General features: G+C 45.1%; 1 protein-coding gene across 7 annotated transcripts; it reads left to right on the top strand.

Moving 5' to 3' along the window:
• The first annotated feature begins 24 nt into the window (after window positions 1-24).
• cep192 (centrosomal protein 192) lies at window positions 25-27,622 on the top strand. 7 transcript variants are annotated; one of them, XM_078095597.1, is made up of 52 exons: window positions 25-229; window positions 784-1,013; window positions 1,408-1,489; window positions 1,869-2,023; window positions 2,458-2,519; window positions 2,905-3,043; window positions 3,157-3,278; window positions 3,389-3,475; window positions 3,591-3,743; window positions 3,887-4,037; window positions 4,184-4,398; window positions 4,601-4,714; window positions 4,971-5,078; window positions 5,211-5,469; window positions 5,711-5,860; window positions 5,963-6,027; window positions 6,129-6,350; window positions 6,483-6,624; window positions 6,743-6,825; window positions 6,907-7,188; window positions 7,434-8,253; window positions 8,440-8,557; window positions 8,767-8,911; window positions 9,445-10,093; window positions 10,186-10,377; window positions 10,607-10,755; window positions 10,870-11,100; window positions 11,191-11,307; window positions 11,855-11,995; window positions 12,229-12,292; window positions 13,245-13,384; window positions 13,772-13,864; window positions 14,362-14,480; window positions 14,961-15,158; window positions 15,542-15,632; window positions 16,311-16,490; window positions 16,648-16,908; window positions 17,047-17,168; window positions 17,807-17,916; window positions 18,103-18,262; window positions 18,472-18,562; window positions 18,723-18,801; window positions 18,959-19,082; window positions 19,428-19,533; window positions 20,153-20,381; window positions 21,712-21,788; window positions 22,056-22,151; window positions 23,104-23,223; window positions 24,703-24,815; window positions 25,206-25,335; window positions 25,600-25,658; window positions 26,594-27,622. In XM_078095597.1, the coding sequence occupies exons 2-52, from the start codon at window positions 845-847 to the stop codon at window positions 26,724-26,726; spliced, it is 8,217 nt and encodes a 2,738-aa protein (XP_077951723.1). In that variant the 5' UTR covers window positions 25-229; window positions 784-844; the 3' UTR covers window positions 26,727-27,622. The 7 variants fall into 7 exon arrangements, with proteins under 7 accessions (XP_077951723.1, XP_077951722.1, XP_077951721.1 ...); XM_078095596.1 differs by having other exon boundaries at window positions 10,186-10,392; XM_078095595.1 differs by having other exon boundaries at window positions 2,863-3,043.
• Window positions 27,623-27,975: the final 353 nt, after the last annotated feature.

Genomic DNA, 27,975 nt, shown 5'->3' with positions numbered 1-27,975 from the left:
TGTTTGTCCAATCACAGTGGTTTGATGTGGTTAAGTCCCGCCTACGCGACATGGACGCTAACGCGGGCTTCCTGTGGTTCCTGGGCGCTGCAAACAGTTGACCGGTTTGTTTGTTGGGTCTCCTTTTAAGAAATAATGACATATTTCAGTGTTTGAGAAGTTTCTTTTGGGACTTGAATACGCCCGGCAGCGTGTTCGCACTAGCTTTTGGAGGCATAACTCGAGTGAGGTGAGAACTGTTCTGGAGCGTCGGACGTGAGTTGAAGTCCAACTAACGTAAACGTTATGATTTGTTAGCGCCATCGGTAACTAAATAAAGCAGAAATGGACCGCGGCTTTGAGGCGAGAGTAGCAAACACATCCAGCGAACCTACCCGTGTCGCCTGCAACGAGTGTTTCAACACTTGTTAACATGGTAAATAAAGATGACGTTAGTTCGCTCACATTAAGAGCCTGTTGATGATTTTGGAAAAAAAAACCTCAACTAAGACTATCGAGCTAAGTATGCTAACCTAGCGAAACTAACGTTAAGTTCACTAGTTAACGTTAACCGCTTTCTAGCTAACTGTTTTCTACCCTTTTTTCGAGGCCAAACTTTACACCCGTTGAAACAACATACACGGAAATATTCCAGAACAATATTCGCGCTAAACCGCTCGGTGCAGACATGTCGTGTGGACGGTCCCGTCCCCGCAGCGCTCTGTGCTCCGATGGTCTCGGATCTGCTCCGAGCTCCCAAAGCAGCTTCCAACCTTTTTCATGTCCTTTTTAAAAACCCAACAGATGGTCTTCCCCCTAAACGAGCCCAGCCCCACCTGGCTGTGACCCCGCTCCTTTCCTAAGCATGGCGGAGAGTTTCTACAAGCTGGAGGATGAAGCCTTCCCGAGTTTCCTCTGCAGGTCGCTGGACAGCACCGGCGGCCGCGCCACGCTGGGCAACGTGACGTTGGGTTCTGGCCCGGGACTGCCAGTGGCGGCCTCCACAGTGGCTAAAATTAAACCCGGCTGTGACAGGTGGGAGCACGCTGACGCTCGGGACAGATGCATGCATCGATCTCTGACTCATCACACAATCGGTTTTGTCTAGTGTGGGAATGGATGCTGAAATGAGTCACATTGCTGTTTTGGAAGGTTGTTGTTTTACTAATTGAGGCGTTCAAATGCTAAGGGGGGTCAGCGGGGCTATTTATAGGCTGGAAATAGAAGGTATAGGAATACATAATGACAAAACACTGACAACTCCATAACGGACATGATCAACAAATATAGCACTACACAGTGAGTCAGTGATCTGTTTTCATGTCACTAACTATGATGTGGAGATGTTTAGCATGTTACCAACTATGATGTGGAGATGTTTAGCATGTTACCAATCTGTTGCTTTGTATCCGCATGTGCTCTTGCTTTACAGAGAAGATCGTGTTGAGGCCGACTTGCAGTCATCTGTACGAGAACAGGCCAAGTTTGCCCTCAGCTTCAAAGATGACTTGTGAGTATATACATGCATGTATTTCACACTGCAGATACATGCTCTGCAATGTTGTCAGTGAAAAAGAAAAAGCTTGTGTGTTCTAGTTCATAGAATTGTAGAAAGAAAACCTGAGCCATGTTATGAAATCTAATGCATGTGTTTCCCAATGTTCATTTATCTATTGTACTTTTACAGTTATGTTCTAACGACTGTTGAAATAAAAATAAAGTGAATCATGCTGAAAGTAATAATCCATAATTATATATGTTGTGTTTGTTTGTTTTGTTTGTTTGGAACTACAGAGGGATGAACATTCATAATGTCTAAAACTATATTTATTAATACTTTTCCTTGTAATTTGTTATCCTAATGATTTACGTCCCCGCCTGCATTACAGGGACAATGCAGATGACTTCATTGCAGCCCACCGTCTTTCAGACATGCTGGTGAAGATTAATTTGGATGAAAGCACATCTCAAACCCGAGGCGCCATGCTGGGACTCCCGGCTGAGTTGGGATCGGTCCAAGGCCGGCCCACGGAACTTGGGACCGGTAAATGTTTACGCACTGATCATTCTTTATTCTTTTTATTGCTGATCTGTTGTTGGGCAAGAGCTTTGTTCCAGGTTTACTTCCAGCTTCAACTTCAGCATTCACAAACACAATCACAGGAAATACAAAGGAGTCCGTTTTAGAATGTTTATGGTGTCAACTGTGAAAAGTTCAATGGGCATAAGAATGTACCATTACGGCCCAGCCTCACGATCAGTCCTTCTCCTTTCCGTTTGGAAAGCTTATCATAGTTTGGTTCCCCTTATTCCCCACGGGCGTGCAATACCACAGTACCAGTCAAATGTTTGGACACATCTTCTCATTCAATGAGACTTTTGACTGGTACTGTATTTCTACATATGTTTGTGCTTTCTGGTAAACAAAGAAGATGTGTTTTTTTAATGATATGTACGTTGTTCTGTCTCTTCTGACAGATTTGTCTTCAGGGCTTCTGACGTTTGCTCATTATGGATATAAAGATTCAACAGATGCACAGGTACACATTTTGGTAGCACTTGACCAGACTTATTTCATCTGTGATTTGCTCTTTTTTGCAGTAATTCATAGTCACAAAACTGGGTCATGTCTTTTTTCATGTGCATAACAGAAGGAGAAAGCCACGAGGCCCATTTTGAGGTTCAAGCCATATAATTGAAAACCCTTTACACTGCTTAATTTTCAGTGCAATGTCTTTTTTTATAATTTGTTTTATAATAGTCTATCTCCACCTGGGCTCCACATAGGAGACAAAAGACTTTCAAATAGTGGCTGGCAGTTTGGATTTCAATCAATGATTCTAGTGTATGAATGCTGATTTACTTCTACAACATAATGATCAGGCCACTGGGAATCCGTTCCCTTTTCCCGGGCCGTTCGCAAAGGCTCAGCCCTTACCAGCCACGGCCGAGGAGGACCGCGTGCAGAGCGATGGAGAGGACAGTGACCGTTTCAGTACCAATTCAAGCTTCCTGGTGAACGAGAAGCTCATGTCCATGGACAGCATGAACAGCGACATCACAGGTTCATCTGTCCTGGATTTGAAAATAAATGATTTTTAAATTAAATTTTAACAATGGATTGCAGACATATTGTCAAAGCTTGAGTCATTAAATGAACGTGTGCTTCATTTCCAGATGATGATGACGACATTGACTCAAACAGCTTGCCCGACGATGAGCTGGAGCAGTATTTCAATAATCTGGTGCCTCCTGCCATGCAGAGAGGCAAAGTGGAGGGCCAAGAGATTCCTGCAACTGTAAGTCGTCTTTGGAACTCTTCATCTTATACATGACAGGCAAAAATTCAACAGGCCTTGGCTTGATTGATCATCCACGTTCCCACTAATAGATATTTCTTTGTCCATAGGGACTGGCCGGCCTCACTGTCATGTCAAACCCAAGTTCCACAGAACCAGACCCTTACAGACACCAGTTTCTGGATGACTACAATCCGGTGAGCACATTTGCACCTTTACTGTGCTGTTTATAGTGTAGTGTAGGTATGTAATATTTTCCCTTCCAAAAAGAGGCCTCCATTTCTTTCTTACCTCTCACTTTAATCTTTTTAGGATGACTTCCAGATGCCGGATGTGCGTCTGGCTGCTACAGGGATGGACTCGTGCCCTGCCAGCGATGAGGACACCGAGGATGAGCTGGAGTCCATCACAAGGAGCAGCAGTAACACCAGGACGCGGCTGCTGCCCAGCACCTCCAGACAACTGGTCAGAAACTGAAAAACAATATTCTCAGACTAATTATTGTTAAAAATCCTACATACTGCAGCTCACTCATTTCGGGTCAAGATGTGCTTTAGCACAGAGTTTAGCTTGATGCAACTTCTGTTTCCTCCCACATGTGTGCACAGGTCGGAGAGAGTAACCGTCCCAGTTTCAGGCCGGGCTTAGAGGGTGGTAGTTCTGATGACGAGGCTTCCAGCGGCCGCGGCGGTCCATCTCAGTCTGGAATCGAACACAGGAGATCTGCTGAGGGACAAGTCATCAACCCTCCAGTCACAGGTAAAATACTGTCCTTCACCACCACTCCTTTCTTTTTGGTTTTTTGCCTGGTTATCCTGCTTTCTTTATGTATTAAATGGAGAGCTGCTTTTAGGGAACGGTTTGTGTCTGTGATCGGCATTCCTTCTGTCATGGCGTAATTCCAGGGGACGGTGGGGATGGGAGCAGCGGGAGCGAGGAGAGCGGAAATGACGGAGGAGTTTCGACCATCCCCCTCCCGACAAGCATCGCCCAGACCGCGTATGATGTCCTGCGGGGTCTGGGGATCGTGGGTAGCAGCGCTGCTGGTTGGGATGAGCATGAGACTGATGAGCTGAATCTGGCGGGACATGGAAGAAGTGGCCCGTCCAGACATACGGAGGTAAGAATGAGGCTCACTTCTGGAGCAGAGAGGGTTGCTCGTTTGAATTCCAAGAAACACCGGTGTTGTTAACGTTATCAGATACTTCTTACACACTTTAAATCATTTAAAAAAATCTTATTATACGCCTCACATACCCCACAGTTCCATCCATAGTTTTTGACTGTTTCACCTGAGCAGTTAATGACCCAATGTTCTACAGATGGGTGACCGTGTGGGTCCTGTAGGAATAGGAGAGGCCAGTTCTTCATCAATGGGACCTCCGAGGCTTCCCCCGGTCAACTGGAGCATGGTCCTGGACCGACAGGAGGCACTGGTGAGTACAGATGCACCGGAACCTCAAACAAGCCCGCTTATGGGTCATTTTTAATCTGGCCTTTTGTGATTTCATCATATGGGAATTCTTTATTTTTATTACTTTTGAATTGTTTTTGATATTTGCATGAGGTCAGTGAGAGAGATGTAGGGTTAACTATTGATTTAACACAAGCACTCCACAATAGAACTATGTGTTAAAGCTGAAAAGTCTTAATACCAATTCATATTCATTGTGGTTCTGATTTGAATGGCAGGATGCTATGGAGAGCACGGGTGGAGCTGGACTTAGGAAACCTCAAGACTTGACAAATCTAACTTTTTCGCACCTTCAAGGCACCCAGGGGAGCTTCCACCTCTCTCAGGTTCAATACTGTCAACATGTCACATTGCACATTTAAACATGTTTTTAAAATACATTGAGATGTCAGAGACAAGTATCCAAACTGTCATTTTTATACAAGCTTTTATACTTTTGTCAACAAACCCACCCTCAGGTGAAAATGCCAGAATGCATTGATGACGATGAAGTAGATGAGCCTGATGGCTCCCGGCCTTCCTTGGGCCTAAGAGGCGGGCCTTGTGGTGAATTGACGGCTGCAGAGGCCTCAGACAGCACCAGTGAGGACGGCAACAATCCCCTGTCCACCTCACTGGAACCGAAGTATTTCTCCCAGAGCATCCACCTGGACCCGGAGGATTCTGAGGACGCCTGGAACCACTGTCCAGAAAACCTGGAGACGGAGTTTCAACAAGGTGGGCTCTTTCTGTGACCCCCTTTTTAGGTCTAGGTACTTCTAGCTGATATACGAGCCTAATGCAGCAACATTCAGATTATTATTTATTTTTTTAGGGGAAGAAAGTAAACTGCAGATGTACAAAACTATTATTACTAGTAAAAGGGAACTCCAATACGACCAAACCTTGTATATGATAGAAAAAGGAGCTCATCCATCACTTCCTTCATGAATGCTAACCGCTTTTCTTTTCTCTTCAGGGGCCAATGGCCCTCATAGTGTGGTGTACCAGAATGAAGAAGGGCAGTGGGTGACCGACCTCGCTTACTACTCCTCCTTTGAGAAAGAGCTTGACGGGAAGACCTCAGACAATGTTTCCCAGTTTAAGGCTGAGGACTTTGTTCCTGCCAGTACGTATACAGGCCACCGCTCTATTTACTGTGCTATCGCTCTGAAGTAGTGTTGCTGTTTGTCCCAGAAGGCTTCAACTTTCAGCTTTTCATTTTTTGCAGGTGACGCTATGGAAAAGTTAGTTAAGGATCAAGAGGAATTTGAGAAGGAGCACCAATTCATGCAGGTACCCAACAATCTGGTGTTGTGTCACTAACAAACTCCTATAGAAGTTTTTTGTGAAGCACAGCTTTTTATGGTTGATTGACAGTATTGCTGTTCTCGCAGGAGGAGCAGATTGAACCAGCCGGCAGCAACAGCACCTTCCAAAGCGACTCCTCTTGGAAGGCCCCCACCAACAGCCACATCCTTATGAGGGCCTCCCAGGTCTCCTCAGAGTTTAAGCAGGGGGACCACAGCTACTTGCGACTGACTTTAGGGCAGTTTTTTGAACAGCGATCTGAAGCCCTGGGCTGTCTCGGCAGCACCGCTGATGATTGGGTGAAACGAGTGAGTACATTTTTATTTATTCATTTTTCTTGTTTGGTGACCTGAGAATAATTATGGCACGTTTAAACCAGATTTTTTTTAACGTTTGTCAGACTGTTTCATGTATTAATAGCTCTGTCTTTGACCCTCTAGCCGTCCTTCGGCTACATCATCACCTCTCCAGAGAAGAGGGAGCCGTTTCCACTCATTCACCCCTCAGAGTTCTCGGCTAGTGACAATTCTCCTCACATTGACCCCATGGAACGCAGTGACACAGACAAAACCCTCAACCCAGGTGTGTTCACAGTATCACGCAGGCTCAAGAGTCACTTCCTTGGCTCGTGCAGTAGTTGTGACTGTATTACATTAATTTATTGAAACGACTGCTGTTACTCGTGTTCATCTCCTTGCAGAGGATCTGGACAAAACTCTTGAGGCACCCGGTGAAAGGGTGTCATCGAAAGTGGTTAAAGATCCAGAACCATGTGGACAGCAGGTACAAGCCTTTTTTTCTTTTTGAACATGTTGATGTTTCACATGTATGGCTTTCTGACATGAAATCCCTTCTCCTTTTTAGGACCACGCTAGTAGACCTGCACTGCCTGACCACAGTGACGCCTCGGGTTCGGATTCAAGTCCTGACAACCAGAGCTGCGTGTCCCCAAACAATAACAGCAGCAGCCTGATGCTAAGTATCAGCACCATCGCCTCAGCTATTGCCGACGCCTCCATCAGCACCGACCCATCGCAGCTGGCTGCCATGATCGTGGAGCTGACCAAGCGGAGCAGGGCGAGGAACCGGCCCGAGTCGGTTGGACCTGCCGTCAACAGCACAAAGGAACCGCATTCTGCTGAACACGTACGGCTTACCTTCCGTTTTCTTCACCTTCAAATATTACTTTTATTTGGTCATTACCAGAGTTACGTTCCCAGGTCGTTAATAAAAAAAATCACACTTATTATAAAAATGAAAATTATATTTTAACAATATAAATATTTTAAATTTTCATGTCCAGAACAAACTGGAAAACAATTTTCTAAATCCTTCCTTCCACAAAAATGAACATTTTTCAACAAAATATATATTTTTTCCGCTCTACACAGATCCTCTCTGAGCCAGAACAGAGCGGCATGCTGGACACACTGCAGAGGACCACCTGTGTGGGAGAGCTAAGTGCCTTTGACATTGAGAAATACCTGAAAAGGGCCGACGTGTCGGGCAGCAGCGACGCCTCGATGGCGCAGACTACCTTTGACCTCACCGGCTGGGCCAACGACCTCAGCAGCTGTCACCGGAACCCTGAGGCAGGACGTCCCGAGGAGCAGGGGAGCTCAGCTCAGCAGGCAGAAAGGGTGACTCTACAGACGCCCTCGAGAGCAGAACCCGAGCACAGAGGAGGGGAGACTGTGGACGCAAGCTCCTCTTTATCTCCAGGTTATAAGGGTCACTCGAGAAGAAGCTCTATTCCTCGCCCTAGTACATCTTTCAGCTCTGCCGGAAGGTCTGTGGGCTCAGGGCAGACCTCCACTGCGCCGCCTCCTGCAGACAAAATGACAGCGCGCAAGAACACATGTGCTTCCGCAGGCAGGACCCTCACTGAAAAAGGTGTAAAACCAGGAGAACTGAACCCAGAAGCGTCCAAAAATACAAAGTCTTACTCAGAAACATCACGGAAGAATGATAATGGACCTGCCGTCTCATCTGGGCTGCCTAAAACCCCACCAGGCTCGAAGAATGGTAAGGCGAGCCTGCCTTGTTTTAAGGGCTCCTCTTCCCCGCCACACAGGGGAAGGAGTGCAGGCCAGCAGGACCGATACAGTCACTCTCCAGAGAAGAAACCAGCTCCAGCCAGGAATATCACGGCTGCTCCTCCACCTCGTGGCTCTCTGGAGAAACGGAGTGTCTTCTCACCGGTGGACTCGGGTGAGTAAAGGGCAGAAGTCACCGGGCGTGTGATTCAAACGGCACACATGCAACAGTTGTCTTGTTTTTCGACATTGGGTAACTCCGTGTTAAGTAAACTTACGGCATCGCAGTATGTCATATTATAGCGTTGACAACGCACAGCCTTTGATGTGTGTCTATGTTAATAATAACTTTATTCCTCAGAACTGCCGAAGGGTTTCTCTGATCCCGGTGTGGATGAGACGCAGCCCAACTTCAGACCGTCCACCTCCCCGCTCACTCACTCCTCTCCAAGTCAGACCTCCATTCCCTGTGCTGATAGGTACTGCATCACACAATATATAATATGTATCCAATAAAAAAACAGGTTGAATGTTTGTGGCTTCTGTTTCAACTTTAACCAAATGGGAGAAATTATGACTTTTATGATACCAGAGCATAACTGTCCTTAATCTGCTGCGATTGCAAAGTTTGTTGGCATTTGGAGTCCCTGTTCATGACACTTTTCCCCATTTGGTCTCGTCTAACTAGTATGGGGACCAGCGGTGGTCCGGCAAACAACCGTCCAGGTGTTGACCTCTCACCTGAGTCGACCTGCTCCAGTCCGGGTCTCAGTCGGCTGACCTACATCTCAATGAATGACGGCACTCTCCTACCTGCGCCTGACAGGCAACCGGTACGATATGATAAGGTCAAACTCGTACCTAATACCCGCCGTGTCGGCACAGAGTTCCGTTGTTGTTGCAGCATGGGTATCGTATATTCTTTCTTTTTTTTTTTCCACTAACACAACTACTTCAATCAAAACTCTTATTGGATATCTTTTGTCACAAAATAGTCGTCTACTCATGTTCTCTTATCATTCCACCTTCTCCACCCGTACCTCAGCGTGTATCGATACTTCCTTCTTTAATAATTTGCTACCGATGACGCGAAGATCTGTTCTTATTTAATATCAATGTTTTAAAGTCAGGTCACTGTCATGGGGGCGACACTGTAGAAGTCTGGAGCTCTGAGGCAAGATACATATCAAACGCTGAAGTTTGGCAGTAATGTGAACCTTGCAGGAATGTTAAACATGTATTTTCCAGGAGTACATGTGCACTCTGACCTAAAAGGATGAAAGCCTTATTGGAACAACAGTTTATTTTATCTATCATGGTCGTGGTATGTGGCGTCATGGGTTGTTCTCCTTGTTCCCGTCCACAGACTAACTGCACCATGGCACTGAGCACCACCATCATCAGATTCAGTCCGACTCCACCCGTTGGACCGGATGCTCAGTCCGACCTTGACATTATCAGCCGGTCAAAAAGCCTGGACCAAGTGCAACCACAGCATTCTAAAAGTCTGGACCCGCTACCGGCAAAGCCGTGTAAAAGCCCGGAGCTCGCCCGCACTGCGTCCAGCCTGAGCTGCACGCGCAGCCAGAGTGAATGCAACTACCACTGCCGCGAGGACCGACCCGTGGAGCTCCACCACAAGAACCTCTCCGAGTCCAACGCCAGGCAGCTCACTAAAGTGGACTCTGGCTACTGCAGTAACGTGAACATCCAGCAGAGCTCGCAGCAATGGGGAGCCGCTGGCTCGGCGTCCTCAGCGGTGTATCCCGGCGGGCTGGGCGTGCCTCCGGCCTACTCGTCAGAAGGACTTCACTATGTGCCCATCCCCAGTTTTAAGCCCCAATGTCCAAGGATTGACCTTCCTCACCAAGCGGATATGCAGTCCCTCCTCGCCGGACGCCCCTTCTTCAACTCCCAGATGGCTCAGCAGTATTTGGGACCTGACGGTCCATTACATTCTGGTGGCTACCACGTGGGAGCAACAGGAAATGGACTCTTCACTGTAGCCTCCACAGGCATGTCTTTTCTCCCAACTTTCATCAATATAGATGCTGAATATGTTGCTAAACTGTAAAATAATGCAGATTTTTTTTTTTTTTTCCTTCAGGCATACCGAACAGTGACCCCACAGGGAGGCACGTCCATCCCGCATCAGGTCAGCTGGGGATTTCTGGGTCTGCTCCGTCCCATCACCTCCCCAGACCCCACCAGGGCCAGCAGGACTTGAACATGATGGGGAAACCTTACGGTCAATATGGTGCAGAGCCACTTGTGGCAGGTGGCCTTGAGGAGCTGAGAGGTAGCCGTGGATATGGTGTTTATACAAGCGCTTTCTTCCATTTCCCATTTTAATTCCCTGCTTCTAATATTGTTTGTCATACATCTGAGCAGTTTAAAAAAAAAAAAAAAAGAATCGTTTTCTTATGCAAGTCAAAGAATTTACACAACTAATTTATCATCGTATTTACAAATGAAATCTTTGCGTCTTCTAGGCGATAAAGCTCCCACTGTTCCACTGTCGTCCTCAGGCCAAGTGGTGGTGCCAGAGGAGCTGCGGTTCCCCCACGCCTGCTGTGTTGGCATCGCCTCGCAGACCTCCCTCAGTCTCTTCAACCCCTCCGAGAGATGGCAGCAGGTGTCTATCACTGTCACCAGCCTGGCCATCGATGGAGAGAAGGTGAGCAAAAAGAGTGGTGATTAATCAAAGCGTACGCGGAGTTTTTTTTCTCCCAGTGTTTTTTATCCAAGTATCTGACAAACGCACATTTGTCCTTAATGCCAACCCCTCCAGGTGGACAGCCTGCCGTACCAGTGGCTTATAGTGAAGAACAAGACGATAATTGCGCCCAAGAGTACAGAGGAGCAGAAGGTGTTGTTCATCCCTCCACAGGCGGGCGTGTACCAGTGTGTCTTCAGCGTTTGCTCCTGGCCGGCGTCTGCAGAGACGGAGGTCGCTGCCAGGGCCAACATATTCGCTAAAAGGGTGGTGCTGTTTGCAATAGCAGAGAATCCTGCTCTAGAGGTGAGGTCCACTGGTCAACGGCCCATGGATGACTTGTCAACATGCTGCCTTCTACCTAAGGCAGGATCTCAACTCTCTTTTGATACCCAGGTAGAATCTGGCTGTCTGGATTTTGGAGACCTTCCTGGAGGCAGCGCCAAATCCCTCCCTCTCAAACTGCTCAGCAGGACTCGTGCCACGGTGCCCATCCGGCTGGTCATCAGCGCGGTAGGTCAACAGTTCCACTAGAGACGCAGTCTTTGCCTTGTTCAACCCCCCGATTTCAATCATCTTTCTAAGCACTAATATTCATAGAATTCTTTTGTCCTGGGAAATACATCTGCCTTCATTAAAAATTAGTAAACGTATACATGTATGTTTTAAGCCACTTACAGCTAGTGTTGGGAAGTAGAACCAATCAGAATTACCTGCATTTTGTGAACTGTGAAAACATCTTCTCTTGTTTGTATTGTAGTACAACGTAATGTCTTCATCACTCAGTCCTATTTGAGACTTTCAGTTGTGACAAATTGCAGCTTTGTCTCCTGTCACGGAAATATGAGAGTCACCCTCAATAGGTGCATCTCTAATCTCCACATATTCCAACGTAAATCTAATCTAGGTTATCTAAACACTGGATTAGATTGTTTCTTCATCCAACATAAATCTTGACTCTGGGGAAATGAAATGGTTTTGCTATGCATCGCAGCACATCCCCGGCACTGTGCTGAATGAGAAGCATCTGAATGGTTCACATTTGGCCTCATTTCTCCAGAACGCTACAGCTTGGGGATGCTTCGCCTTCTCCACGCAGCCTGTTTCCATAACATCCGAGGCGGCGCTGCAGGCTGGACACATGACGCCTGTGTCCTCTCCATCGGTGATGAATCACGTGATGCATGCCAGCTACGGAGAGGTTAGCAATGCCAAAGGTCCTTACACCTCGGGTCGCTTAGAATATTTTTTCATGTTGTATGGTTCTAAAGCTTGCTGAGGGGATTGTGGTATTTTGAAATGTGTTTTGGATTGGTAGAACATTAAGACGTGGGTAACAGACACACACACACACACACACGCTCTCATTAAGTAGTGAAACTGGTTTCATCAGTAATGTGATAAATTGTATTTATCAATCATTTTTATTTTCAGAACCCCCAAAGCTTCATGGTCTGGGTTCACTTCAATGCACCTCAGAAGTACGTTGTTTCTTCAGGTAAGCAACCTCCTATCAACAATAGATTTACACTAGAGTAAGTGGGCGTTGTTAACTATTTAAAATGTCACTCAATATAAAAGTGTGTGCTGTACGGGCAATTTCCAAGGTGCTAAAAACGGGTATTACTATAAACGGTTAAGAGCGAATGTAAGTGTAATACACAAGTATTCGTGGTGGGAAAGGTACTTTTTGTCTTTTATCCCTTGAAGACTTGCATCCTTTTGGCTATAGAGCGCGTAAGGAAACGCTGTGCAGCAACGCCTGTGGGCAATTGGCCTGTCTCACTCTGCAACTCAATGCATCCTCTAACTTTTTTTCTGCTGTGGTAAAGAATTTCCTGTAACAGTCTGACGGAGTGATTGTCTGCAGGCGAGAGCGGGAGGTCCTCAATTAGCCTGATGGGAGGGGCTTAAGGCTGGCGCATGCTTCTGCGTCGTTGCGTCGACGCACTCGTTTCAATTCATGGTTCTAAAAGTCTTTAGAGCAATTCACCTCCAACAACAGGCGGAGTAACGTGTTTTTGTTGAAGACGACCTAGAGAGTCACGTCTTTGTTTGTGGAAGTCATTGGTTTGTTTATTTATTCATCATAGACTTTATTGTCTCGTGCATCGACACTGCTGCTTTTCATCGCGGACACATTTGTCCCGTATTTTCCTCCAACATTGTGCACCTCTCGACCGGCGTTTGTGGAGATCTCCCTCCATGAATCCAACCCGCTGTTTTTTTGTTTGAAGTGTGGGCCGTGGTTGGCGAAGGGAGAAAGCCATTTAGAGAGAGTTTGTTTTTAAGTGTTTCCTATTACTGTAATGTTGCTTTGGGAGAAGCACAATACATTTGCACCACTTCCACCTACGACTACGCAATCGTTTTGTGCTGTTCAGCAAGGACTGCGTTTGAACCCAGTCAGTCATTTCCTGCTAACCCCAAGCCGCCTTTCTACTTGTCAGGGGAGCTTGGTCCAGCTGACGAGTACAGTGCTCGGGTGGACATTGAAGTGGACTCTCCTGGTCCTAGTCATGTGATCAGGAGTGTTCCCCTCAGGGCCAGGTCTGGAACAGCAAGAGTCCATGCTCCTAAAGACCTGCAGGTAGTCAAACAACCATATGGCTTTCCTTGTTTTGTTTTCAGACTGCACACAAATGCATTCATTATTTATGCCATGTGACAAGTAAGTGTCTATATTTGGGAGACAGTTTTCTTCTCCAGCGTTTTTTTTCTTTTTGCATTAATCATCAAATGTAACTTAAAGACTACCAGCACAATGTATGTTCAGCGATTCATCTGCTTGTCAGGGATCGGGTCGCGGTACCACTTTAACTAAAAAAAAAAAAAAAAAAATGTAATCTGTAAAATCACACACAGTGGATATGTGGATGTTTGGTAAAAGGTTAACCTGATGGGATGCAGATCTTGAATTGTACTTATCATGAAGTTCGAGGTAAATCATCATGCTTCTTTTCTTTTTTTTGTCTAGACTGTCAGCCTTTCCGCGCCAGCGGGTAAATCCAGTCAACAGACTCTGCCGTTAAAGAACGCAGGAAACATTGACGTGCAGCTGAAGCTCAAGGTAATTTTGACCTTTTGTTTTCTTATTAGATTTGGTTAAGCCTCTTGACATTTGGGGCTCAGACTGTGGCAGATATAGTTGGAATGCAGTCATTTTTCCCTCCAGTTTTTATTGTTCTCTCTCTTAGTGCTGGACGATGTGGCCAAAAACGAAATCTCTGCTATTTCCATTATTGTTTTCTTGAAAACCAACTAAGGAGACAAAGACAATATAAACTTTCATCAAACTTCACTTTTAGAAAGTCGAAAAATGTGATGGATTCCTTTTTAAAACCTAAAACGAGATTAAAGACGTTTGCATGATGAATTAGATTCCATTCACCTCCCCTGAACCATGGTGGTTGTGTAACTACCTCATGATTTGTAAAAAATCAATTTATGCCCACCTCTATTTTTTATGTAGCATCTTTTCCTCCTCGTTTTGCGTCTTGTCCATAGGCTTGCACTCTTCTCGCTTATGGTCCCTCTCATTGTATGTCGTTCCTTCCCGTCTTAAAGGGCAGTGATGCTGAAGACTGTTTCTCTGTGACGCCTGATGAACTGTCTCTGCGGGTGGGACAGGAGCAGAGCATCGTGGTGTCCTTCAAAGCACAGGGCAGCAGGAAGTGTCGAGAAAGGTATTTGGATTGAAGCAACAAGCCGCACAGAAGTCCAATAATTGAGACATTCAGGATAAACTGATTCAATGTCACTGCGACCACAGAACATAACCAGGAGCCCAACTCCCATTATGAAAAGTGTAGCCAATGCTGAAGGGCCGTAAAGCATGATGTTCACGCAGTAAATGATGGTCCATTTAGAGTCCAATCATTTTGTCTTATAACTTCAACATTTCCCCAAGATGGTGACTGGCAAAACACCAAACTCAAGAGATTTGAACCTTATTTTTGTCAGATTGAGTCTCCTAGTTCATACTTTATGAAAAATAACTTGTCTGTCCGTTTTGCGGTTTCCCCCCCAAAACCAATCGATTCAAACTAAAAGAATTCTATTGTGTGCTTTGATGAATTGTTGAACATATTCCCTCAAACCCTGTCACATATCCAGTGGAGCGCTCCACTCAATAAATCACTGGTGTGGACTCTGTTGTGTTGCAGCCTTCTCACCATCTTGGTGCTGCCATCGGGTCCTCAGTATGAGGTAACCCTGAGAGGAGAAGTGCTCCCCGAGGACTCTGGGAAACCTGCCATTCCCCTTGCTGCGGTCTTCGGTCCCGGACTGGCCAGTGACGTTCCGCCAATTCTCTCCAACAAGCAGTTCGTGGCCTGGGGAGGGGTCACCCTGGGACGAGCTGTGTAAGCCCCTTTTCTGTTCCTCATCTATTTCACTTCTTCTTGGTGGCAGGCTTTTCAAGTTATCAATTATTCATTGGAAAGTAATCAATACAAAAAACCTGAGGCCCAATGGGCCTTCTATTACGGCTTGTATAATATTATTCATGACAAGGGGATCTTTGTTTGTTCTCGTTGAAGTTAAGTACAGGCAGCCGTAAGAAGGCTCAATCCCTCATAGAATGGATGCATTCTTTCACGGTTTAACTGGATGAGGGTGTCTTAAACTCAGGACATTTCCATAAAGACTCAAATCGCACATCAAAATGTCAAAGGCATCATGTTTGACACCATACTCTGGCAAACCAACTTTGAGCAAATAACCAACCGTTGCTATTATTTTCCAGCCAACAGAAGCTGGTTCTACGGAACAACTCGAGCACCGCCACACAGCAGCTGCGGCTGCTGATTCGTGGTCAAGACCAGGACTGTTTTCAGGTAGGTTGTGAATGGGGGGGGGAACATTTCTATTCCTCCTGGTCACAGTGTATTTTTCTGCTTTGACACCATGCTGGGAATCCCATGCAGAGTTTAGCTTTATGCCTACAGAGCCTGGTGCTTTGTTGTTCAGCGAGATTTGTGATTGGGGGAGGAGGGGGGTTCTATATTAGGACTCTTTGTTTTTCACTCCACAGATACATGTAGAGTGGAAGAGGCCTACAGAGGTCTCCCTACTTTCAATCTTTTTTTTTTTTTTTTTTTCAACACTAGATAACAACTTGGGCACAAATGCGCCTTCTCCTTTTCTCTGGCTTGGAGTCAATGCGGAAGCACCTTAGTGACAGCAAGAAATGACACGACCTCTCCCGATTTATTCCCTCAGTAAACATAAATGTGTTTTTTTACGATCTGGAGTTTCAAGTGTTCTGATGGTCCATTCAAGCCATAAAGCAGGGTATGCTTTGGGCGGGATTACTGTGATTGACACGTTGCTGGGGCTACCAAAGCCGTATACAGCGTCTCTACTTTTTTTTTCTCTGTGTTCTAAATATGACACTTCTTTTCATTGGTTGTTGAAAAAAACAACAAACCTTTGTTATTGATGTACCATAGAGTAAAACAAATGTAAATAAGCCCTTTTGTGACGATGCAAATTGTATTCATTTTGTCCCTCAGCTGCAGAGCATGTTCAGTGTTGAAGAGCGTCTGACCCGACACGGGGAGCTGTCCATCCGCCCCAGAGAGGACGTTGCCGTCCACCTGCTCTTCGCTCCCACCAGGGTGGCGTGCATGCTGGCCAAGCTGGAGATCAAACAGTCTGGAGTGCGGCCCTCTCAGCCCGGGGTCAAATTTACTGTGAGGATGCAACTGCTCTTGTAGTCTGCTCTCTTAGAAATTCCAACACTTCATTCTTTTTTTTTCTTTACCTGACTTGCTATTTACTTTGTATTCAATTTCTATCGAAATGAATGGGCTTAAGTTGCAAAGGCCTCCTGTATTTTGCCGCCCTCAGATTCCACTGTCGGGCTATGGCGGGACTAGCAACATCATCCTGGAGGATCAGAGGAAACAGGCGGACGGCTACGTGGCGACGCTGAACGACGTCGCCGCCGGGCGCGTCAGCAAGGCGTGCCTGTGTGTGAGGAACACGGGCTCCAGAGCAGCGTACATCAAAGCCGTGGCCTTCTCCAACGTGCAGACCCGATCGGTCATGGAGCCCTCTGTCATCAGCCTGGCCCCGTCACAGTTTGTACTGAAGGAAAGAACACAAGAGGTAGGAGAGCAGTTGGGCTGATGAAGGAACAATTGAATAAACACTGCCCCCTTCATTCAGTCTAGTAGTTGGTACTTTTTCTTCAGTTACCCCTTGTTCTTATGGTGCTTGTCACTAACATTCTGTGTGTGTTTCCAGGTGATCACTGTGCTAATGAAGTCCACCCACAGAGAACAGACCCTGTGTCAGTCGGCCGACGCCCTGCTGGCTACGGTCTGTCTGTTTTGTGGAGACGAGGTCTCCAGGCAGCAGTATAGAAGGTGAGACTTTTTGCTATTAAAGTTGTAGTGTTCTGTTGGAATTATTAGGCAATCATAGCTGATAATTAAACCCCTAAATCGGCATCTATACAATTTCCAAAAAGGGCAGTTTGCTCTGTTCCCCACTGTTGTGTGCAGTGAATGTAAAGCAGAGACACGGCAGACATAAACCTGTTTTTTATATGCTGTTCAATTTCATGATTTTGGGCTATTTAGCATCCAAAATGTGTCTTCATTCAAACGTGTGGTAAGAAGATCCACAAGTCACACATTAAGTTGTGGATTTTACCACTTTGAAATATTGAAATGTCCCTCTGTAAAACCCTTTTTAGGCTACGGTGTGTCAACATAATTAAACAAACTTTATCCTGGCTTTTTTCCAATGTCTAGGTTTACATTTAACCTTTTAAAAAGTAAACCTATTCTATTGACATTAATCAGACCAGCAAATCTTGTAATTTGTAATTTCCACAATAACATCATGTATCATATGGTAAGTCTTGTAAGGCACAGATTGGTATTTGTGTGATACACCTGCCTTTTTAGATGGTTTGTATGCCAGACTAGATATTCATTTATTAGCAAATCTTTAAAGGCACCAATTTATTTTAGTTAATAAATCCCGTGCTTCTTTTCAGATTGCTTCAAATCAAACCAGAGGCCGTGCGGAAGGCTCTGTCTGAAAACAGCCTGCTGAAAAACATCAACTTCAATGAGACGTTCCTGGAAGAGGAAAACGTCACAGAGGGTAAAAAAAATATATTCTTGGTCTTAGAGTAAAAAAGGTTTTCCTGTTATTTATTGAAGAGGGATTTGTACCCTGCAGGGAGTTCTTCAAAGCTTCTATATTTAGTCCTCCAAACACTGATGTTGTTGAACCATTTATTTTAAAGGTACTGGAGAGCTGAACTCTAATTCTTCACCTCTTCTGTAGGCTACGACCTGCCGCAGCGGCCCAATGAAGCGCACCTTTTTTATGGGAATATGAGCAAGGTGGTGGTGTCTCTGATGGGAAGCAGGAAGAACCCAGAGTGTGAGCAGAGTGACCTCACTGAGCTGCTGCCCTCCTCCAGACTCCGGTCAGCGGCACACGGGTACCGTCCGACTCCCTTCTACGACCCAACAGACGCTTACTTTTAAAAGCATACCAGACAAGGCCAAAAAAACAAGTTGCGTTAAATATGCGCATTGATTTAAGTAGAAATCTGTCCGACTAGGTCCGTAAACATTCTTCATAGTGAATAGATGAAATAAAATGCATCATGTAAGAATGTACAATCTGACATTGTTGTGTCATTTCCAGCAACTTGACAAACAACAATGTGTCTCTGGACGTGCTGCCGGTAAAAGGTCCCCAAGGTCCAGCACTGAGAGCGGCTGAGCCCTCCTTAAAGGTACCACAAGCCCCTCTGTAATGGCCTTTAATGGTTTGTGTTGAGTAATGAGATGCTAGTTCTACTGGATGAGATGAAAACATTTGTTCCACTGCATTTGATGTAAACAAAGAAAATACTTTTCAATGCAGAATGCCTTTTTTTTTCCCTTTTCCTTCAGGCTGCAGAGCCATTACACAGGCAGTCTGAGTCCTGGACCATCCACCCAGAACAACTTGTCCTTTCAGCTCCCACTATCAGTGAGTAGAATCTACATTTCTAAAGCATATTGTGTGCAATTCGATCACCTTTGCTTTGAATTCTCTACACATGGTGAGTATCCACTGGCCCTTAAGTGAATGACACCGCCTCTAGCAATAAAAAAAGAAGAACAATCGTCTTCCTTTTTGTTTCTAGACGGCACAGCCACCACCAGTCAGGTTCAGATCCGGAACAACACATCCAGAGAGCTGAGCTTCGATTTGTCCTGGCCCGCTCACTGCCTCACCATCACCCCTCAGCATGGCCTCATCGAGCCCCAGTAAGAATACACGGGCTGCTGCTAGGGTTTATTTACCAGTCTGTATATGTCATCCCAGAACTGTTGGAGTAATTGGTTTGTGGCAGTGCATCACTCTATTGTCGTCATAGCTACGCTAAATGGACAGTTGGAAGAAGTCCAGTCTAATGTCATCCTCATTCAAAGAGTATGGAAGCCCATTTACGCCACAAAAACAAACTAATTGTAGGCAGTCTTTTCATCGTATGGTTTCAGCTTGGTATCCCTTTTTATTTATTTTTTTTGTAGCTGTAATTGGCCATATATGACTGTGTGTGTGTGGGTGTATATGATTTTAAAGAGTCCACTTGTGTCCTGTTAAACAAGGTGCCACCTGCAGATTTTGATCAGCCCCAACCCGTCACTGGCAACTAAATCCACCCTGTTGCCGTGGAGCGGACAGATTTATGTCCAGTGTGACAGTCAACAGAAGGTATGGGACACTTTGGGCACTCAGCTTTTCCAAACTGAGGTTGTATGAGGAACCGTAGCCGGTGTATTGGCTACAGTAGATTAGTCAGCACACCCTCAGTTTGGAGAAACGATGTGCTTCTGTGTTTACACGTGGAATCATTTCACTGCTTTACCCTTACCAATGAGCAAACTGAAGTTCTATCAGTCTTTGTTTTCTTCAAAGCCACAATATTACTGACAAAAGCATTTTCCCCCTGAGAAAACCAAAGTTACCTTTTCCTTGTGGCCTGGAAGTGGCTTGTGTGTTGTGTTAAAGAGTGCGCTCATATTCTCCAAGTTGCAGAATAACGTGAAGTCAGACCATCTTTATGGTTTCATTTTCTTCGATGAATATTTTTCTTTTATAGATCCAAACAAAAGCCTTTCACACAATTGAACTAGTAACTGAGTATCTTGAAGTTACGTAAACACTGGTAGACCGGCAGTGCCCTTGTCCTGCAGTAAAATTGCTGTTTTTCTGCTTCCAGCTCGCTGCTTTGAGCCTGTTTACTACGGTCACTAATGCGTAGACTTTGTATTCAGAAGCTCTCACAGCCACACCATTGAACTTATTATAATTTTCTTTCTTACTGGTTCAGCTGATTAAGGTCCAGATTCGCAGGGACCTGGCTCTGGATGTGTCTGCAGCCCCGGCAGACACCACCCTGTCAGCGCTGGCCCCTCAGGCTGCCACGCCAGTGCTGCCTGTGGCCCGGCTCGCTGCCAGGACCTCGCTGCCGCCACAGACCCCACTGGCACCTCAAGCCCTGGTGGAGATCGGCAACAAGACCATCATGTTCCCCACCACGCCCTCAGGGGAAACCTCAGGTATGAGGGGGGGGGGGCGGGGGGTGCGCGCTGAGCGGAGGACAGAAGTGTCTCTGGTTATGTCTTTGTAATTTTGATCTAGAAGCATAAAGCCTCAGATTGTTGTAGTTTTATGTCCCACTTTATATAGCAAAGGGTTTGCCACCTTTTCTAACTTGAGGTTTAATTGTGATTCTGAGGACTACCTCTCCAAATAAATGAAAAAAGGCATTCCATGGCAAGAAAGGATATTTATTAGGGGTGTAACAATTCATTTTAACAACGATTCGATTCGAAACGCGATTCATGGTTGCCGATTCGATTCATGGATGATCTGGGTTCATTTAGAACGATTCGATTCAGTGACTTGAAATCGATTCAGTAACTTTACTGGACAGTGCAGGCAAAGTTTCTGAGATCCCTGTTGTTTCTTGTAAGGAAATCAGGTTTAAATTAATTATGGATATTATAAACAAGCAAACAACAATTAATGGAAAATGTATTAACCTTTTATTTGAATCAATTGCCATTTTCAATGTAAACATTACACAATAATTACACAGTGTTTGGATCAATTTACAGAACCCCTGATGTACCACATTGTAGGGTCGCATGTCTTTACAGATAAACTTGGTAATTGTTACTGTGATGTTGAGTTTGGTGCTGGTGAGGCCTGAGGCGTCTGCAGAGCTGCAGTTACCTGCTGCTGCTGCAGCGGTGACGCTGCTAGAGGTCCTGACTGTCGCCGTTGTTTAATCCCATGGCGCCTTAGTAGACGGCCGGAAAGATTCGTTGTGTTTCTGTGGTTTTTATTTGGCTTCTACATATTCTACAAACAGCGACCGACTTATTTAGAACACCTCCGTGTTTGCAAAAGCCAAAACGTTTCCACACGCTGGATCGATAAGTTGGTTTGTAAATGTCTCGCTCGCAGTCGTCTCCTCCACGCTGTGTTTTGTTGTTGTTCCGAGTTTCGCGCGGCGGCCGCTGCGTACTGATGACGTCACAGACAGGCAGACTGAATCGAGTAACGTTTAACGTGTCTAACGTGCTAACAAACAAACAAACAAACAAACACACATCCATACCGTTTTTGTACTTTAATCCAATGTGCAGTTTCCAAGTATCGATACAATCAATTTATGTACCATTTTAATCGATATATGTCGTCCGGAATGCCGATTTGCGGAGCACAGATCGATTCAGTTGGATCGCAAGAATATAAATCGCTTGATCGATTCAGTGGACGAATCCTTACACCCCTAATATTTATATATAGAAATAACTATCATTGTAAAGTGTGTGTGTGTCACATCCTGTGCTAGACAAACACTGTGCTCCTCTACTTTAGAGGCCCAGCTGGAGGTCCAGAACAGAGACGGTGAAGTCAGGTGGTACCTGTCATCATTTGCTCCTCCATATGTCAAGGTACTTTTTTTTGTTTTTCTATTATCTTTCTTCTGTCATTCTTTTTCTATTTAATTAAAATATAAATAAAACGTATCAACCTTCTAAAGGTTTTTCGAAATTCTTTTGAATTTAGTTTTTAACATAGTGCGTTCAGGTAAGCTGTTCTTTCTTGGCTCCCTTTTTAACGGGTTTATTTGGTAGCTTCGCTTGTTGTCGTTTTTTAATATCTGTTGAGCCGTGATGTCAGTGACTCGGACCAAGCTGTCGCCCCTTCTCTCCCCTCAGGGCGTTGACACCACTGGAGACGTCTATCGGGCCACTTACACCGCCTTCAGATGCTGCAGGATCTCAGGCACTCTGGGACCTGACGAGAAGATGCAGGTAGGAATGCTCATTCTTAGATGGGGGGGCAAGGGAACATTAGCCCGTGCTCCATTGACTAAGTCAAGACTAACAGATCTACACAGTTTACACACCAGGTCCACATAGAAACCATATTCAATGAAACATCATTGAATCTTGTCATTTTCAGAGCATCTGGGTTAAAATAAATTAGTTTTTGTTCTAGATATTGAACTGTAAAAGCACACATACTAGTGTGTGTATATACTTTATTTACCATGATGACCATGATATTAATTCATTGTTGGTTTATTACTGTTAATTGACAAATGAATCCTTGTGGTAAATGTATTTTATAGTGACTGTTCTATTCTGTGAATAAGCCTAATAAAATATGATATATTATTTAGTGTAGGCCACTTCACACGTATCAGGCTTTAGTACTTCTGAAATATTAATCTAGGTTTTCAAATACTAGTGACATTTTTAACCTTTTGTTTAATACTTATCCTTGAGTACATTTGACCTTTTTAATACTTTTGGTTTTAATTACAAATCAAATAACAAAGTGATTGCATATAAACTTGTAATACGTAGACTGGCGTTGCTAGGTAACAATGTGGGTTGATATAGTCACTGTCCACTTATGTCGTTCACATAGACAGCGGTATAAGCTGCTGTAGAGTGATTAATGGCCCCTTTTCATTTAGGTGTGGCAGTCGCTGTGCTAGAGACTGTTCCCAACTCACATCTCTTTAGAATGTAGCCATATCCTTATATACTTTTTTATTTTTTTTTATTATTTTTTTTTATTTAGAAAAAAAAATCTATTATTGTGGTGCAATTTCACAACTCTATTCTTTTCAAACATCTTCTGAGTTGTAGTTTCTATATATTGCGGCAGTAAAACTATTTTAGGGGTCTGTAACAATCCTTCCTACCGTTAAATGGATAGTGGTCATTTTCTCTAATGATTCTTTTGCTCTTCCAGGTGCCTTTTATGTTTCTTCCCCGGGACAGAGGGGACTATGCCCAGTTTTGGGACCTGGAGTGCCACCCCGTGTCTGAACCCCAGCAGAAAGACCGGATCCGCTTCCAGCTGTGTGGCACTGTGAGGACTCCTTTTATTAGTTCAGAGGGAATCCAACCCTGCAGAGAGCGAACGTCTTTCTGACTGGGCAAAAGATGTCAGACAACACATGTTATGTTTCATTCAGGTCAAAATACTGCTACTTTTGTGTACTTGGGTTGTTTTACGATGATCTATTTTTTTCAATGGGTAGTTTGTATTTTGTGAAGTGTGGTTGCGTTATCCACAGTGAACGACTGTCTGTATGCACCCAGAAAACAGAGTTCTGGCAGGCAACCAGAGCGATGTACTGCTGTGGCCGGGGACTGAAGCAAAAACCTTTTCTAGCCACCCAGACAATCTAATTTAATCCAACTGCATGCTCAATTTTTTGTTTGTTTTTGAGGAGCTCTCTAGGAACTCTTAGCCGCTAGCTACGTTTTCTTCTTCTTCTAACCGTTAACAAAAACCGTAGATGTACCTAACAGAGCATCGGCATGGTCGGTCAAACGCTGTTTATTTGTGTCACTGCGTACCTGTGGTTAGTTGCAACATATCCGTTTTTAAAAAGCGGCGAAGTCGCACAATGACACAAACAAACCGGCTAACCAAGGTAGCAGCCTGCAAGATATCAATGCGGTTTGGTGGGTGTCGTTGAGGCCAAGGATGGATATCACGTCTCGAGTTCCCCTTTGGGACCACCCAAACTGATCTGTTGATTCTTGTGACGAACCTCCGAGAACTCCACTACGAAACCTACCAACTTGAACCATGTCTACCTTCCTGGTAGATTTGCAGTGTGAAGCAGAAGAGTTCCAAATCTCTGCTACACAAACATTTCTTGAGCGTATTAAACCATCAACCATCCACTTTTTAGTGACTACTCAACTTGTTTTTAGTACCAAACCAGCAGCACACGTTTCAGCGTAGCGCCTTGACTGTGTCTTTTGTAGTGTTCTTGACAGAATCAAAAATGAGAAGTGGGACGATGAGGAGCCCCTCCCCAATCTTCCCCCTCGAGCGGGGGCCCGCAGGCTTCGCTTTAATGTGAAGTGTTATGACAGACCCAGTTAACTTAAGAGCGCACACACACACACACACGGCGAGTGGGGGAGGGCGGATAGATGGCTTCACATGAAGCAGGTTAAGTGGTGCCTTTGTTGTCGTCGTATTTCTTCAATGCTTTGTTTTAAAAAGTGAGTGCAGAACCCCGTGGTGGTGTTAACTGCTACGTTTTGCAGGCTTTGATTTATACACGCACCTGTCAGTCTGGTGGGGAACTGAACTGGGTGTGCTGTGTTCCACATTTAGTTTAGGGTGTCTACAGAGTATTAGCAGAGGATGTGCTAGGGATGCATCCCCCAATCAGCGGTTATGCATGATAGCCCTGAAAGGTGTCGGCACACATGTCTCCTCCGTTACATTTTACCAACCGGCAAGTTTGGAAGTGAAATGCAGATGGTTTTTTATTTTATTTTTTACTTAAAAGCCGGGATCTTAAAGCTTTGTCTCTGTCCAAAGGGAGTGAAGTGTGGACCAGAGGTAGGACCACAGGAAGGAGACTGCTCCCTGGTGAAGACCGAGGCCACGGTCAAGACCAGGAAGAGAGCCGATGCCTCGCTAGGCAAGACCAGGTGAGACCAGGGTCACATGAGTCATCCCCTCAGTGAACATGAGTACAACGTGGTGTTCATTTATTAAATTATTGTCCATTTAGTCAAATACACAAAGTAGGCTTTAGGAGGGAGGGGTGGGCTGCTGTGATTGACAGGTCAGTGCTGCAAACAGAGCCTTTACGTCACTCCTCTCCTTCCAAATATAGTATATTTTGTTTATCGGTTGCAAAACCGACATGGCCCCTTTCACGCTCTATGGCGGGGGAGGGGGAGGAGGGGGTATAGCACTTGTCCTTATTTTATATTGGACATTCTTTGAAGAGTTTCATGTTCCGTATGTGGTATTTATAGTGGATTGGGCTTCAGACGCTCGTCCATCTTTCTGTTGATCCACGTTTCGTAACCCAGCCAGGAGGAGACTGCTGTGCGGAGGGGTGTGTACGCTCCTCAGGACCTGTACACCTTCCCGGCCACGCGGACGGGTCAATCCAGCACGCTGAAGGTGAACATCCGCAACAACTCGTCCGACACACATGAGGTGAGACGCACTTATTCTCCGGGAAATAAATGTTTGACTTAAGAGCTGTATACACATGAAGCACTTTCTATTCCACATAATAATACGCTGAGTTACAGCAAATGACCCTTGCTCTTTTTTCATTATATTCAATGTTGCCAGTGCAGATTGCACGACTGTTTGTTATTTTTGTACTAAATGATGAATATAATAACCCCTAACATTTGTCATTAGGCTTTGCATGGATTTGGTATTTGATGTGTGGCATCTTTAATTGACTTGCAGCTGAAATTTGTAAACCCTGCGGAGCCCTTCCACATCAAGCATTCCAAATATTCCCTGAGGTGAGTTCACTCCCTCAGACACTCTCTCTTTCCACACGCTTGTAGCGGAGTGCTGCATTGGGAAGATAACTCGTGCCTCCTTTTGTTTTTCTGCCTCAATTTGTGGGATTTTCGGTGCTCTACACCAATTTCTCTCAAGTATCTGTCTAATAGTGTGAGACGTACTCTGTGAGGGACACACTGGAGATTACTGCTGTTTTTTTGCCCTAACTCGGGCCTTTGGGGGGGTCGCCTGGCCACCAGTTACTAGTTGTGATTGCAGATGAGGGATGTTTGGAATGGGCACAGCATGCGTGTTCATGTTATTGAGATCGGAATAACTAAAAATATCAACTTCCTAGACCAAATACTCCCCTGAGCGGCTCTACAGCAGGCGGGTTGTGAGTCCCCTGGCATGTTGTGGATCTTGTCATGTACTCTCGTTTCCACAAACCACCCTGCACAATGTCTATTTAATACATGCATGTGGACTGGAGTTCAACATTTTTTGTTTTGTTTTTAAGCCATTTCTTTTTTTTTTTTTTTTTTTTTTTTACATTTTCTTGCTAATCAATCCCTTTAGTTACACATGGACATCAACTTGAACATTTAAATTTAATCAAGACCAGGTTGCCAAAGGGGCAGTAAGTTTGCAGAAACCTTTCATTTGAAGTTAAAATGTAGAGAACAAGACCGGTGAGCTCAGCTGGACCCTGGATGCTCCTAGTTGGGTACATTGTCTGCCGTATATTCCCAACCTGTTAACCAATCAGAGGCAGAGAAGGGGGGAAATGATGATGGGGCAATTCAAAATTTTCAAAGCGTGCTATAGGTCACCCGGTCCAGCACCGCCTCATTGACTCAAGCCCAACTATTTCCTTTCCATGTGAACATGCATGTTTCTGGTGTCTATGTTGCATAATCAAGCTCAACATTCATCTCGAAATCCTTTTTAGGTCTCAGCACTACCTGAAGCTCCCCGTCCAGTTCAAGCCCAGTTCAGCAGGCAGACACACTGGCCTGCTGCTCGTCCAGTCAGAAACAAGTGGAACTCTGGTTATCCAGCTGACCGCTGAGGCATTGCCTTGAGACCCCACCCTGTCCATAACTGCAACTTCTGTGGATCAAATAAAGACTCAAATCCGTCCTCCTCGTCTCATCTGTAGATCTGATGAGTGGTTGATGGACTGGAGATGACCAACCCGGCTGCATCTGGAGGTGGCCCAGGTGTCCTCAGCTGGCCTGTAGAAGACAAATAAAAACACTTTTATGCCGTGACATTTCTCAGAGCTAAGGATTTCTGTCCTTTTTAGTCCAGATCGGGTGTCTTCCCTTCCACAAGCCCTTTAGGTTTTTCTACATTTTAGAACCTTTCCCTCATCTTCAGCACCATTGTGGTTTCCATGGTAATGGCTCTTCATCTTGTGGAGGCCCCCTGCACAGTGACCCTTTGTTGGCGGCGCCTCGTGACGACTTCCCTCCACCTCCGGGGCCAGCGGTCCAGATGTGCTCCATTTTGTCTGCATCTGTGCGGCTACGTCGGGATGGTTAATGATTGTTATTACAGGCTAAAAGAGTCTCCCTCTGGTGGGCTTTTGTTCGGCAGCTCACCAGGCCCGCTCAGTATGGTTACCATGGCAGAGCGCTGTTAATCACCGTTCCAGCCACAGAAAATTACCCCCTTGCTTCCTCTTTTGGCTCTGGGGCAAATGGCCAAAATTGCTTGGGGTGGATGGGGTCGTATTGGATTCACATCCATAATTAGTTTTAGAACAGTAATAACATGGGGGGACGGGGGGAGATGCAGTAAACTTCATCGAGGATGTTTTGTTAACCTGTTGGAAGTGAAAAAACACTAGTGGACCCCGTTGTGATATGTGGTGTCAACCCGATAACTTGGATAACAACTTTGCACATTGCTTTGAATAGAATATAATGTAATATATTGTATGTACACATTTAAATAAAGTTTTGTAATAAATTGATTCGACTGGCTTTAATAATTTAATGATTATCAACGTTACAAATGGGCTCACAAGACAAAAAATAAAAATATTCCAATAGATGATATGAATAAAAATCATGAATTGCAAAAAAGTAATAAAACACCTTGTTGGAGAAGACTATGTTTAAGAATAGATTTGAAAGTAGTGGTATGTTAAACAGACCTGACATCAGCAGTTCCAGAGTTTTGGGGCCTGCGCTGCAAAAATGTGATCGCCCTTAGTCAGCAGTCGTGCTCCGGTAAAGCGCTCAGAGGGCCACTACAGACCGATGGAAGGGGGTGCACGGGGGGGGGGGTGCACATGACATGCAGTCTAACAGAAGTGTTCATGAC

The sequence above is a fragment of the Gasterosteus aculeatus genome, chromosome 20 (genome assembly GCF_964276395.1).
Source record: "Gasterosteus aculeatus chromosome 20, fGasAcu3.hap1.1, whole genome shotgun sequence".
In the NCBI taxonomy this organism is placed as follows: Eukaryota; Metazoa; Chordata; class Actinopteri; order Perciformes; family Gasterosteidae; genus Gasterosteus; species Gasterosteus aculeatus.
This window is presented reverse-complemented; position numbering and strand designations above follow the sequence as displayed.